Source organism: Mytilus trossulus, chromosome 7 (genome assembly GCF_036588685.1).
Source record: "Mytilus trossulus isolate FHL-02 chromosome 7, PNRI_Mtr1.1.1.hap1, whole genome shotgun sequence".
Taxonomy (NCBI): Eukaryota; Metazoa; Mollusca; class Bivalvia; order Mytilida; family Mytilidae; genus Mytilus; species Mytilus trossulus.
The window spans coordinates 28,732,382-28,748,185 of NC_086379.1; the positions used below are offsets into that span (position 1 = coordinate 28,732,382).

General features: G+C 29.1%; 1 protein-coding gene across 1 annotated transcript; it reads left to right on the forward strand.

Moving 5' to 3' along the window:
- The first annotated feature begins 137 nt into the window (after window positions 1-137).
- On the forward strand, window positions 138-11,567 carry LOC134724893 (protein canopy 4-like). The gene is made up of 7 exons (XM_063588219.1): window positions 138-301; window positions 2,384-2,507; window positions 2,788-2,928; window positions 5,361-5,445; window positions 6,120-6,237; window positions 7,525-7,623; window positions 9,168-11,567. The coding sequence occupies exons 1-7, from the start codon at window positions 166-168 to the stop codon at window positions 9,245-9,247; spliced, it is 783 nt and encodes a 260-aa protein (XP_063444289.1). The 5' UTR covers window positions 138-165; the 3' UTR covers window positions 9,248-11,567.
- The last annotated feature ends 4,237 nt before the right edge of the window (window positions 11,568-15,804 follow it).

A 15,804-nucleotide genomic window follows, 5' to 3' on the forward strand; every position in this document is an offset into this window, starting at 1 on the left:
AACATTTGTTCATGCAATTAATTTATTATATTTTTTTACTATTATTAGAACTGTTTAATTTTTTGAACTGGATATAATGTAGTATTTTATTCTCTATATGTGGTATATCTTTATAAATACTTCCTTCATAGGTCAAAGTTCAAAGGAAATACTTCCTTGTTGTGAATGTATACAAACTACATGTGCAAGATGTGTCCACTGAATATGGCCAGTTTTCTTCTGTTCTTAGGCATTGCCATCTTTCAAAAGTCATTTGCTGATGTCAGCAGTGATGGGGTTATCATGCCAAGCAAATGTGAAGGTAATTATTAACCAATTATAAGTAATTTAATTGTTTAGAATAACTAAAATTTTATAAAGGCTGAAAAAGGAATTTAAATTGTGAAAAAAGAATTATTCTATATTTTTTGTCATGAATGTCAGAAAATATTACAATTATGTTTTAATTTCAGATAATTTTATTTATTTTTTTAACTAGAAATTGCATTATCCACTATTTATACAGATGGCATTCATTGATTGGCTGTTAAAAAGGAATTATCTTCCTTATTAGAATTTAAATCACTCTATGAATATTTTATGCCACATAATTAAGAAAGCTTTCAATTATTTGCTTCAGTTAAAATTAAATCTGTTCTTGTATTTATAGCTCTTTTACAGACTTTTGAATATTATACTTGTTTGTTTTTTTCTAAATTGTGAAACGGCTGGATAACATATACATGCATTAATTGTATTGCTTTATATTTATCTAGCTTTCTTTAATTAAATTTCTTCTTTTCTTTCAATATGTGAAAATATGCCAGTATATATATTTTTTTATAATTTCTTAAGTTTCATTTATTCATATTATAGACATGACCATCCCTTTAATAGAGACAGAAATAAACATACAACATGTATAACATATTTTCCCATAAAAACATATGGAATATTACAACAGCTGTACATATGTACATTAGCATGATTAGGATGATGTAAAAGATAAAAGTCATCAAGTTAAGAGAATTTTTTTTTTAATGCTGTCATCAGCTGATACAGCTGTTGTGAAAAATAAAACTCAATAACTATATGTTTAGTTATCATCGTTTATCATACATTACATGTTAATGTCTTTCATTATACACAAATCAAATAATTTTATAATAAGGATCAGGTAGTCAATTCAAAATCCTTAAATAAATAAATTTCAATATAAGATGTTCATTTTTTTTGGCCCTGCAACAAAGTTGTCAGTGCAAAATAGTTTTTCCCTTGTCCATCATTTTGTCATTCTGTCATCCTGTCATTCCTTCATTTTGCCATTCCCCCATTCAGCAATAAACCATCATATGGACTTTTTTCTAAATGCCTTCAGATATTGGGCTAAATTTTGGTATGCGAGTTAGATACAGATCAAGTTAAAGTTTCATTCCACTCCCCTCATTTTTGCTGAAATTACAAGCTTTGGACTTTGATAATTTGTTGAAAATCACAGTAATACAGCCTTTTTTCTAAATACCTTCAGATATTGGACTGATTTTTGGTATGTGAGTTAACCATGATGAGTTATAGACAGGGGCGGATGCAGGAATTTTCGAAAGGGGGGGGGTGCTAACCCAGGGCAAAGGGGGGTTGCAAAACATATGTCCTGATACAAATGCATTGATCGGCAAAAATAAAGGGGGGGTGCGCACCCCCGGAACCCCCCCTCTGGATCCGCCACTGATAGATCAAGATTATGTTTGTTCTGCTATGCTGATTTTTGTCTAAATTAAGGGTTTAAGACTTTGAAAATTGTTGAAAATCACAGTTATACAGAATTTTTTGTATATATGCCTTCAGATTTTGAACATTTTTTTGATATGTGAGAATGGGACTACCATCATGTTTGTGACCACGTGTTGTTGAAATTGAAAATTTTTCAACTATGAGACACATCTAGCATGTCTAGTTTAAATGAAGGTTTCATGCACACCAATGTAAGGGTAAAATAGAAGGATGGATAGTTCAGAGGTCATAAATGAGAAGAGGATGAATCTCCATTAATTCTTTAGGCATAGTAAAAGTTTAACAGGTTTTTTTTGCACCTACAAGCGCATGTTGCTTTAGATTGGTTGAGGACGATGAAATGATCTTTTGAATTTTTTTTTTTAATTTTAATTTCTCACTAAGGATGATAAAAAAAGAAGCACAAATATTTTAAAGTCACCATTTACTTTGTACCATAAGTTTTTCAATCTTGAATTTTAATACAAAGAGATATTCTTGCATCAAACTCTGAGTTGTATTGTGCATATTGAAAATATTTGGCTGATACAAATCTAAATCCTTACAAAAAATATGTAAGCTTATTCTGAGATAAGAATCCTGCCTCATGAGGAATAAATTTTTCTCCTTTCAGTTTGTAAATATTTAGTTGTTGAGCTACAGTCAAGACTTGATGAAACAGGAAAAAATAAAGAAGTTATAAGAACAGGTCATGGAATTGATCCAGCAAAGAAAAAACAAGTTGATTATAGAAAATCGTAAGTTGAAACATATATACCTGCTATAAATTTAAATAAATCTGACGTTGAGCATTGGGATAATGGTTATCTTAATGTTAATAATATTTGATTTGTTTGTAAGTCAATGCAATTTACAGTTTTGCTTTCTTGATACGTGAGAGTAATATAAAATAACTGAAAAAAATATTTAAATTCAAGGGGAGACAACTTCAGTGAAATAAAGCATTTAAAATATCAAATCAAGTTTTAATTGTTTTTTTTTCAATAGATGTTATAATTGTATTGTTTAATGTTTCAGTGATCTTAGGCTTATAGAAGCTATACATGAACCACATGTATGTAAAAGAATTTTAGAGTATAATCTACATAAAGAGAGGAAGGGAAGTCTAAGATTTGCAAAAGGCAGAAGTCAAACAATGGACACATTACATGGTCTAGTGTAAGTATAGGTAAAATGAGGTCTCAAATGTTAGGGAAAAAAAATATGACTTATGCTGCTGTAAACTTTCAGCAAGCTGTTTAATGAAGACAAGTGTCTGTTCTTTTGATGATTAGTATTTTTAGTTTCCCTTTACTGAGTGGGCTTTACAATATTATCAGGTTCTTAGCATAACTAGTTGATATTTGTGCTGCCTCATTTAGATTATTGGTGTATGAGGAGGATGACCACTTTAGGGATGTTTGATTCAAGGGATAAAAAAGTGGGGATTTGAAATATAAAGGTGTAAAAAAATGGGATCTGGCCACATCTGGGTAAAAGATACAAAAAAGTTAAGGAAATGAACACCCTGCATATTTGATATAAGAAAATTGTGTTTCGTCAGCTGTCAAAAGATATGTACACATTGTCAACTGTTTTTTTTACCTGATTAAATCAATTATGTAATAAAAATTATACCTTCATGTGATACTTTTTGAATTGAATGAGGTCAAAATTTTGTATATTTGCTCAAAATTTAGATTTGTGGCCGTATTTTCCCTTTCGAAAGAAAGACATAATTTTTTTGTTTTAAAAAATTTACACAAATTGTTTTTTGTTAAATAATTTGTAAGTTCTGCATTCTATAAGTATTCTAAAAAATTATGCATTTTTTTTTCAGAAATAACTCATATTTATCAATTGGTCAAGAATTAACATGAATTAAGTAAAAAACGTCATTTAATGCTGTACTTTTTTCAAAATTAAAAAAATTGCACTATTTACAGTTTTATAAAATTTGGTCCACATAATCTCCCTGCAAATGGAACAAAATGTTATTGTTAAAAATGGGGGTCCATGCACTCCTTTTCAAATTATATCAATTTGAATGATAAAAATCAGTCGAAAAATGCATCTTTCCACGATATGTCACAGTTTGACGTCGCGAAAATAACATTTTACGCTAGCAACATGATTACCTCCCCTGTAATTGTATTGTATGCCCTTAAGTCTGTATGTAAGGAAATCAAGTGAATTACCAATAGTTTTAAACATTCACATCTTGTTTTACAAGTGCTTTCGCTTAAATCCATGTCTATTTTTTCATGTGAAAGTTTTTGAGTCATCAGAAAAAGAATGTTGCATACAGATATTTTGTAGTTATAGATTATCGTCATTTCAATGAGATTGATGTGCAAAAGTGAGAAAAGCAATTGAGTTAAATTGACCAATGATAATCTGTTTATTTTGCCTATGTTGATTAACTTCATTGACAACAGCACATGAGCCCTTAATTTCTTGTAAAACTTTCCATATCATTTTACTGTGCTGAGAAAGGAAATAATCTGTCAGTAAGGTCAAAGGAAAATTTTGTAAAATAGTGAAAAATATTATTTGCTTGATACTGATGACAAAACTTCATCACTCATAGTATTTTTCCAATACATATGTTGTGTATAAAAGCTTTTCTATTTCTAATAATTTTTTTTTACACTGGTTTTCTCATTTGATCAGAGATTTTTATCTTTAATATTAAAGGTTGTAAAAATTGATTTTACAATTCTTGATCCTATCAAAACATGTTAGATGAAGTCTGTCTTTTTACTACATTGTTTTTGGAAAGGAGTCGGTGCAATAAAGTAAAAATATGTCGTATTGGACATTAAAGTTGTAGTAATAAAAATTATGATTCCTTGGTTTCTGCATACTCAGAAATGCAGTACTGCCTTCATAATTCCAAATATTATGAATAATGACTAAAAGTTTTGAGTTGAAAGGCTGGACAAATTTATATATTTTTGCTGTAAATATTAAAAGTGCACATACATAAATTGACATACAATGTATGCCTATATATTGTTTTGTTAGTATGAAAGATAGTGTGCATGCAAGAACCATTCAAATATTCTTAGAAAAGATGTATTTCAATTAAAAAGGTACAATGCAAAATGAAGTTGGTTCATGCTCATGCAAAGCCAAAAATGATGAAATCATTAAAATCGATTGAAATTTATTTAATTTTATACATGAAATTACAAAAATGCTTAGAAATAGCTCTATTATGATGTTATAATGGCATGTTTTAAACCTGTTGATTCTGTTTATAAAAAATAATGCAAACTGTTGTTCTTTGTCTAAATATAGAACTTTATATACTTATACAATAAGATGTAGGATGATTGCCAATGAAACAAATTTTTACAATAGACCCAATTACACAGAAATTAACAGCTTTATTTCACAGTACGGCATAGTCAGTTATAAAAGAGCCTAATCATAAATGTAAAACAATTTAAAGGAGAAACTAATGGCAAAATTAATTTACAAAAAAAAAATGAACGAAAAACAAATATGTATGCAACAAACAACAACCACACAAATACATGAAAATTATGGTAAGATATAAAAAAATCTTATATATTCCATAAGAAAAGTTTTCTTTATGTTTTCAGTGATAAAGGAGTGAAAGTCGAGCTTGGAATTCCATATGAACTGTGGGACTCTACTTCGGTGGAAGTTGCTCATATGCAAAGATTGGTAAGAACATTCTTACTGGACAGTGTATATGTTCAAAATTTCTATTGGGAAATTGGATGAAAGCTATAATAATGGCACAATTTGATAAAAAGTGTATATTCTTTGCTAACTATAAAACTGCTTAGAAATTAGATTCTATTATACAACATAAGAACTTTCTATAGCAGTTATTGTAATTTCTTCCTGTTTATACTCAATCTATTTCACATGACAAAAAAATCGGTTTTAAAATTAATTATGATTCGGATTTCATATTGGGAAATTTCTGTTGTAACTTACCCTCCTTTGGCTTTTGTTATCTATGAATATAATCCATAGTGTAAATAGTGTATAATTTGCAATTTTTATGCCCTACCTATGATAGTAGAGGGGCATTATGTTTACTGGTCTGTGCGTCTGATCATTCATCTATCCGTTTGTCCCGCTTCAAGTTAAAGTTTTGGTTAAAGTTTTTGGTCAAGGTAGTTTTTGATGAAGTTGAAGTCCAATCAAATCGAAACTAAATATACATGTTCCCTATGATATGATCTTTCTAATTTTAACAATGCACTGTAAAAATCTTTTTGAGATAGAGCAGGTGCAATATTTTCAATTTGAATTTATTGTCTAAAAGAGAAATGCACTACGAAATAGCTGTGTTCTCAGGCCAATAACTGATTCTTATACACTTTTAGTGTGATACAATTGTTGAACAGTATGATGAGGACCTAGAGGACTGGTATTATAACCACCAGGACGAGGACTTGATGAAATACCTATGTAAAGACAGAGTTCTACCAAAAGATGACCAAGGTATATATATCATTCTTTCCTAGTTCTGTAAACCCAACTAATTTTTATGCCCCACCTATGATAGTAGAGGGGCATTATGTTTTCTGGTCTGTGCCTCTGTCCGTCTGTTCGTTTAACTGTCCCTTTTTGTCTGTCCGTCCGTCCCACTTCAGGTTAAATTTTTTGGTCAAGGTAGTTTTTGATGAAGCTGAAGTCCAATCAACTTGAAACACATGATACTTATGATATAATTTTTCTAATTTTAAGGCGAAATTATACTTTTGATTCCAATTTCACGGTCCACTGAACATAGATAATGATAGTGCAAGTTTCAGGTTAAAGTTTTTAGTCAAGGTAGTTTTTAATGAAGCTGAAGTCCAATCCACTTGAAACTTAGTACATATGTTCCTTATGATATGATCTTTCTAATTTTACAGCCAAATAAGATTTTTACCCAATTTCACGGTCCATTGAACATGGAAAATGATTATGCGAGTGGGGCATCTATGTACTTTGGACACATTCTTGTTGACAGTGTTTTATAAGTGTGACTTTTATGAGATGAAAAATAATAATTATGAATTCTTTTGGAAGATTGAGAAAAAATAGATGCAATACCAACTATAAAGAGCAAAACAAATAAATAATTCTTTATTCCCTGTTTTGATTGATATATAACAGATATCAGGTGGTTACACCTTAAAATATGTCATATTCATAGAATTTGTATAATATACTGTTTTTGGAACTTTGCAAGATCAAGTTCGATGTATTTCCGTCAAAAACTCTGGTTTTAGTGAACTTCATTTATGCGTTTAGGGGCGTCATATCTTCCATTCTAATGTTGAGCGAGTGGTTGGAAAACTATAATTCTATATTGTACGAATCATTCGGCAAATTGAATTCTCAAAATTGACTATCAGCACTGCTGTCATTAGGGAATTGTCATTTAGTACCTACAGAACAACCATTATTTCTAATTTATCCTGCACAACGATTATCACTAAGATGCTTGATGAACGTTAATAGTGCAGGGATACAGGCGAGCCCCTCTATCTGGTAAATGACGTCATTAAGGCCCACATAATTGACGAGTTTTTTTCCGGTGACAGATGAACTCGAAAGTGGTCTCTTGTAAAAACAGTTATATCCACTCATAATTTTTTGCAGTTTCATGCTTCAGTCCCAATACCATGAAAACAAAAATTCACGAAAATATGGACATATTAGCATTACAGAATGAAAAGATGCAATACAATTTCAATGTTATGTAATTTGTGTTAATATTATATTCCTTTATTTGTTTAGAATGTCTGGTAGAAGAATTTGTACCTGGATTAGAAGAAGACGAGGAAAAGAAGGAAGAAGAGACTGAAAAGAAACCAAAGAAGAAAAACAAGAAGAAAAGTAAGACTTTGAATATTTTTTTTTGTATGTTTCTTTATGGGCATCATCTTTGAATACTTTTTATTCATTTATGGACTGAAAATCTGTTTTCTCATAATGTATCTTAAGATATTGACTTGGCCCGAGAACACAGTTATTTCACAGTGTATAATTCTTTTAGACAATAAATTTAAATAGCACCTGGTCTATCTTAAAAAGAAGTTATACAGAGTACTTATTAGACCAATAATATCAAAATTATTTCAATATTTTACCTTTTTTTAACTTGACCAAATCAATTCTTTTCATAAAAATTTATCACTCAAGTTTTTTACTTATGTAAATTCATCTCCCTACTTTATTCTTATACGACTACAAAAAACTTTTTAGGATCGTATAATGGTATGATGTTGTCTGCGTCGTCGTCTTAAAACACATTTGGTGTCCAGACAATAACTTTAGTTTAAGTGAATGGATCTCTATGAAATTTAATTGGTAGGTTCAAACCATATTAAGAAGGTTTGGATCAATTTAAGGGATGATCGTTCCAATCATCTTTTAATTAGGGGCCAAAAGGGGCCCAAAACAAGCATTTTTCTACTTTCAGGATATTAACTTGTGTATGAGTATTTCAATTGCTCTGAAATTGTACCAAAATGTTTAATACCACAAGTAGAACGTTAGGATTCATATTGGGGGTTATGGTGCCAAAAAGGGGCCAAAAACAAGCATTTTTATAGTTTCTGGACAATAACTTGTGTTTAAGTGTATGGATCTCTCTTACATTGTACCACAAGGTTTCATACTACAAAAGGAAGGCTGTGATTGAGTTTGGGGGTAATTGCCTAATTCATGTGGGAATTAGGGGCCAAAAATGGTCCAAAAACAAGCATTTTTCTCGTTCCCAGACAATTGAACTTGTGTTTAAGAATATGAATCTCTGTGAAATTGTACTACAAGGTCCCATACTACAAAGGAAAGGCTGGGTTTGAGTGTGGGGATAATTTCTTTTAGGGGAGATTAAAAAAGTTTGGGGGTTTCCAATATTTTTAAGGGGTTCAAATTGTTTTTCTCAAAATTTTCAAGAAGAATCTTTAATTGCACAGTATTGTGCAATAGATTTGTAAGATCTTGACATTTATTTTGTGTCAGAAACCTATACTATGTCAAAAATTTGATCGCATTTCAAATTCAGACAGAATCAAGCTTGAATATTGTGACCAAATTTACCACAACTTTTCAGGGTTCAACCTCTGTGGTTGTATCAGGCTGCAATCAGCGAAGCATTTTATTCATGCATAAAATATAACAAAATTTGGGAAGTACATGAAAAAATTTGCTTGTTATACACTGTCCACATTATGGACTATATTTGTAGAAAAACAAAAATCAAAGATCCTGAGTCCACTTTGGTGGAGCAGTTTCAATACAGATTGAGCACTTCTTGTAATACCATTTTAGTAGTAGTAGTGAACTACTTTCATTGTTGATAATGTTAGGTAATTTATGATGAAATTTGAAAATACAACTTGAAATGATTGAATACTTGATTTTTATCTTTATAGGTAAGAAGAATATGAAAGGTGAAGAAGGAACAGCTGATGATGAAAATGTGGAAGCAAAAGTTAAAAAGGAAGAATTATAGTAATCTAAACACTTGATGTTTTTTATCAAGGAAAACCTATTTATATCTTTTATTATTTTAAGGCATTTTTTTAAAATTTACAAGGTACATTTAGTAACCATTTGAACAAATATTTGCAAATAAGGATGTTTCAGCAGAACGAAACAAAACATGAACAAATTCAAGAAAAATCTAATATTACATTTATCAGTAGAACTTGAGCAAATCCTGTCACTGTTTCTAAATAAATGGTTCTTGCATTTACTCAGATATAGAAAACAGAGACCAAATTATATATTTTAAAAAAGTATTTTGTCAAACTTATGAGAAGAAGACATTGATTCCAGAATACTGAGTTCAAATGATAAAAAAAATTAAAATCATAATTGACAAAATAGATATTAGATCAAGATAGGTGTTTGATACATTCCTCACCTTAAAATTGTTGACCTCTTAGCATCTTAGCAGTGCAATTATTTATTACTAAAAATTGACAAATGAAATAGGAAAACATATATGTTGTAGCTTTACTGAAAGTCTTGATACCAAATTAGATAAGTGGACATTATTTGGTTTTCTTAATACCATGCATTAAAATTCATTATTTTTTTTACATTTAACATATGTACAATTAAAAAGTTGCATGTTATATAATATTTATTATTATGTTCCATTTTCTGATCACCAAAAAAAATACAATTTTCTCTAAAACTTAACTTTATTGAATTTTATTTATAAGTAAGAAGTGATAGCAATGGGAACAAAGTAAGTACTTTTATAATGAAGATATTTTTATTTGATTTCCAACTTTGAACTGGAATATATGACATTTTTTTTTTCATTTGTCAAATTTAAATAACATGGTATTCTTAATTTTGCCCAGTTTATTGAAGGTTTGAATTTTTAATGGCATTTATATTTCATCTCCACATTTTTATTTTACTTTCTTAAGAAGAGGTTTTACGGAAAAGAGGGTAGTTTTTATAGATGGTGATTTTTATAAAATTTTATAAATTACAAAATAGTTTCATGACAATCTATTTATAATCATTTATCATAACAACTAACTGAAGATCAGAAATTCATGTTTGAAAACCATGCTTGAAATTGCTTTCAATGAACTATTTAATTAAATGTATTTAGAAAGAAAAAAAAAGAAAAGATTTTGAGTTATTATAAAGATGTTTTATAAATGATGGACAAGTTTCACTCGCTAAAATGAATAGAGGATAAAATTGTAATCATTATTGAGGATGTCAATTTATGCTCTAAAAGCAAAACTGATATGAAAGGAATTGTGTTTGAAAGTAAATATTATTCATTGTAAATATGTTGTAGATTTTTATTGCCATCATGATAACATAGAAAAAAATTGTGATTTTAAATGATATAAAGAGTCTTAATATAATAAGTGTATAGCTGTATGATCATTACTGAGAACAAGATTTTGTGTGTCAATGACTAAAAAATAGTAAAATAAATCTTATAGCTCTAACTCGGCTATAATTTGAGTTTCAATTTTTTTATTAGATTATTTGAAAAATTTTATATAATACCATCCATCTTACATAAAATGGTAATGATTCAATTTGAAGTATAGAGATGGGGTATTGCTGGCGGTAAATGATACTTTATTCACTTTTTTTATTGTTAAAAAAATCAAACAATGCATGGCATTAACTGTTTTAAGAATGAAATATTTTGATACTCAATTATCTCATTAAAGATGGTGCTTGTTATTTGTATTGTCGCCATCTCTAAGCTTTTAAATTCCTCCTGTTCTTGCCATAAAAATTTGAAATGATCAGACTTATTTAAACTTGTACATGCTTTTTACATAAGTACAGAAGTGCTATTTGAAATATTTATAGTGAATTTTTGTCCCGACAACAATTTTTACATTATTATTTATTATCATTTCATGTTTTGATGTTGTGTTTTGAATACTTGTGTAAAACAGAACAATTTTTTGAAATATATAGAAGTTTTCAGAGATTCTAACTTCAAAGTTTTTTTCATTTTTGCGTCGGTTAAAATACCTTATTTTTTATTTGTAAAGGTTTCAGGGGAGGTAATTAATTTATGTTTACCAGTTTGAAACCATTTCATGATAATTCAAGTGTATTAAACCAACAATTGTTTGATTTGATTAAGATTTGAACATAAGATATATGAGTTGTACTCTTTTATAATATTGTGTATGTATTTTGTATTACAGAAATGTAAGAGGTGTGCCACTGGCTCATTTAGGTCAAAAGATTTTTATTTTTCTATTCATATGAAATCCTATGCCTTGTTGTATGAGTGTTGAGATCTGAAAATAAATATTTTATTATTGTTATTGGATTTTTTCTAGTTGTTTCTTTGAAGTCATATATAATCACAATCCTGTTGTTATGTAAAAAAAAAATCATTCCCAGTGTCTCGCCTTCTTTTGCTGTTAATCATACACTCGACAAAAACAAGGGAAAAAATCAATCAAAATATTCCTTTGGATACTATCTTTTGATTGTATGAAGCTTATGTCCATGTTTGGTCAATATGCAGGATAGTTTATGAATCTAATAAATGTTTTAAAATCTTTAACATCTAATAAATGTTTTAAAATCTTTAACTGCTTACTGTATGTAATATTAACTGGAAGAAAAACTAAGTCCATTAATAAGTAAATTACGGAAATTTTTTCTTCTAGTTGCTAGCTTTTGATCATAAACAAGCTTCTGTCCAAGTTTGGTACAAATCCAGAATGGTTTAAGAAAGTTATTAAAATTTCGAAAAACTTTAACCACAGAGTGATTATTTGTGGACGTCGCTGCCGCCTACTAGGACCAGGATGACGATGGAATGTAGGATTGCTATGTCTCGCTTTTTCTACTAAAGTTGAAGTCTCGACAAAAATCAGAATTCAGAATATTTTTTTTTTGCAATGAACTGTAGGGTTTAAATGTATTATTACTTTCTCATATATAATAAAAGCTATTCAAAGGATTGATTGAGTTTCGGTGTTTAATCTCCACTTTCACCACCAATGACATAAGAACACATTTATTTAACACAAAAAATAAGCAAATAAAAATTTTACAGAGTAGTGTACTTTTTGGGACAAGGATATCTAAATTATATAAAAGTTTATCGTCTATGGACAATTTTATGTTAAAAGGGTCTGTAATTCAGTTTATTTTTTTTTTACCTCTCCAAACTGGACCAAATCACTATTTTACCTAAAATTTCATGCCACAAATTTTTCTTACTTGTAATTTCATCCCCCTACTAATTATTTTATGCATAAAATATAAAAAAATAAAATTGAAAGGTTATACTATCCACACTAGGGAAAAATTGTATGTCCAGACCTAATGGCTATTTCCTGGAGGCCAGTGTTTGTTGGTGGGGGATGCCAGATTGCCATGAGGGAACACTCTACTTTCAACAGGAAAACTGGCAATCCTAGTCAATTAGAATTTAAGATCAAAGCACTTGGCACATGCAGGGCGCGAATTCATAACCTCAATGTAGACAGACCAGTGGTACAGTAGTTGAACTACTAAATCAGTCCGTCACAAAGGCAATTATTTGAAGGAGGAAGTACCAGATTCAGTTTGGTAAGAAGATGTTATATTTTATCATGTTAAAACTTATCAACTTTGACTTGTCTGCTGCAAATGGTCCATTTACAAGTAACAAGTATATGAGATCTCCTATGTTTTTTGGTTGGGTTGGTAGTGCTTAGTCTAATTTTTTTAACATGTTCCGTTCTATACATTGTTAAGGTTTATTTGGTAAATAAGTAGGAACAACAGCCTTCCAAAATTTATTTTTAGGTTGCTAGCAGATGTCCACGAAGTCCCAGTACAATTGGGCAAGTGTTGTAAGAGTTATTAAATTTCACAGGCAGAACATTGACTGAGCATATATAAGACGGGAATCAATGATTGTCTCCAATTTGGTTATTTTCTCAAACCTTGCCATTTTCTGAGGAAAAAATATAATGAACAAAAAACAAGCCTCATACAATGAGTTTGATGTACCTTTGAAGTTCATATTTATTTTGCAATCCTCTTCCTTCCATGGATGTGTAACACACTTTCAAATTAAGATCACTATCGATACGCTTTGATAATGTCTCTTCATTATGTGGATTCATTATTATTCTTTGAATTTTGTGGTTTCAGGTGAACAACAAATCTAACTGGTAAAAAAATTACACATTTTCTATAAGAATGTATGCAGACTTTCACAAAAATAAATAAAATATCCACAAATTTTAAAGTTTTCCACAATTTGAAGATAATAAAGACGTGACACAACCTACTATCAATAAATGGGGAATGTGTCCATGGGACACAGATGATGCCCCCGCTTGCATACAATGTAAAAAAGGGACACAACAAAAAAATGTAAAAGCGACGCTTCTCAAATTTGTTCTTGATCTGAGTTTTGTGGTGAAAAGCATTGTTTATAAGTTTCATAACATTTTGTTGAGGCAAAGTAAAGTAAGAGAATGGAAACGAAAATTCAGCAATTTTTCCATTTGTAAAGGGGCATAACTCTAGAACAGTAAAAGTGACGCCAAACAAATTCTAAACTTTATCTGTGTTTTGAGGTTATAAGCATGGTGTATAAGTTTCATAACATTTCGTTGAAGCAAACTAAAGTGAGAGAATGGAAACAAAAAAAATCAGCATTTTTTCTATTTGTAAAGGGCACAACTCTAGAATGGTAAAAATTACAGAACCAAAATTCAAATATGATATGTGTTTTGTGGTCATAAGCTTTGTGTTTAAGTTTTATAACATTTGGTTGAGGTAAACTAAAGTGAGAGAACAATATATAATTTATTATTAGCAACAAATATTGATTAACAATAATACAATGCTGAATTACTGACTTTCATTCATACACTCACAACAATTCTCAAAACAAAGCTTAACAAAGGCCAAAACTGAAAATTACAGAAAAGTTTTAGACAGAAATACCAACATTTTGTTAACATCTATCACAGCAAATATGGCAAGGTCATAAACTATAAAGTGTCTTGCCAGCTTTGAATTCAGTCCGTAACATTTAAATTTATAGCGCTTAGCTGAATAAATAAATAATAATCTAGTTATACTTTAAATAATTTTAAATTTATAGCGCTTAGCTGAATGAATAAATGATAATCTAGTTATACTTTAAATAATTTTAAATTTAGTTTTTCTTTAAAATGCCTAATATTCTATATTAATTTTCTATCAAAAGAGAAAAGTTGTCTCTGAAAATATACTTCTTTGAGCTTTAAAAAAACAGTAACACATCAATTAATTTTTTGTATGTAAATTTTATTCAAATGAAGCAAGAAAAGAGGATGATGTGCTAAAAACAACTTTTAGAAATATTAATTTTCCTACTTAGAAATGTTACTTTGTTTAGAATGCTAAATCATCAATGTTTTAAGTATATATAAATATTTCTGAAATATAACATTACACCTACCCAGTTACCATGTAATGAAATAAAAAAAAAATTCAAGAAAAATAACTTTGATTGATTATTATCTATCATAAATATAAAATCAACAAAAAATAATTCACTTCCATGAATATAAAACAAACAAAATAATTTAAACAGTACACAGAAATATACACCATGAATATAGACAGACACAATAATTTAAACAGAACAAAGAAATATACAGCTTATTTCTACAAAAGTATAACAAATAATAGTTACTCTTAACAAAATATTTCTTATAAATGCACCTTCTAGCTGCATTAATTTATTGCAGTAAATACTAAATGTTTGTTTGAAAATTTAATCTGTTTTGTAAACATACATGTAATATTTTCCTTGAAAAAGATAACTTTTTTCTAACTAGACAGTTATTTTCAAGAAAATTAATTATACACACTTTTTTTTATACTAAAGACATATAATTGGTATAAAGGTGCAAATTATATGGAACTAAAGTACCTGAAGAATTTTTTCATTATTGTAATATTTCTAAGTTCATGTCTGGAATCTAATGATGTTTTATAGGACTATACTATAAATGGCAAATTATATAAATCAACTGAAACGAAAGTTGATCGGTAACTACAATCATCAAATCAGCTCAATATCTACAGATACAACTTATATCTCACCATTGCTGTAGTTTTGAATTATGAAAGAATTGACATGAGTAAAACTATATGATATAGTGGATTACATGTCTTCAACATTAATATCAAATATAAGTTAAAATATATTCACTGGCAACTTAAAGACTGAGGCATAACAAAATAACCAATTGAACATTTATATTACAAACTACTTTTCTGCAGTTGTCAGTAGTACAGAAATAAATTCAGGAGAGACAAGTTTAACTGAGACAATTTTTAAAAACTTTTTTATAAACGTTTTACAATCATACCAAAAAGTTCTATAAAAAAGATTGAAATATCATTGTTGTACCTGTATGTTCAGCATATCATGTGTTTTTGCTATCAATAAGATGGTCCGAGAACACAATTAATTCGTAGTGCATTTCTTTTAGAACATAAATGAAAATAAAAAAAATCCCACCTGCGCTTTCTCAAAGAAACTTTTACAGTGTG

What these genes read in the sequence shown, in the direction of transcription:
- LOC134724893 (XM_063588219.1), top strand. Translation starts at nt 166, where the DNA reads ATGTATACAAACTACATGTGCAAGATGTGTCCACTGAATATGGCCAGT. An exon ending in CAAGTTGATTATAGAAAATC is followed by an intron (nt 2,508 to 2,787) that starts GTAAGTTGAAAC and finishes TTAATGTTTCAG; the next exon opens with TGATCTTAGGCTTATAGAAG. An exon ending in GAAGAAAAACAAGAAGAAAA is followed by an intron (nt 7,624 to 9,167) that starts GTAAGACTTTGA and finishes TTATCTTTATAG; the next exon opens with GTAAGAAGAATATGAAAGGT.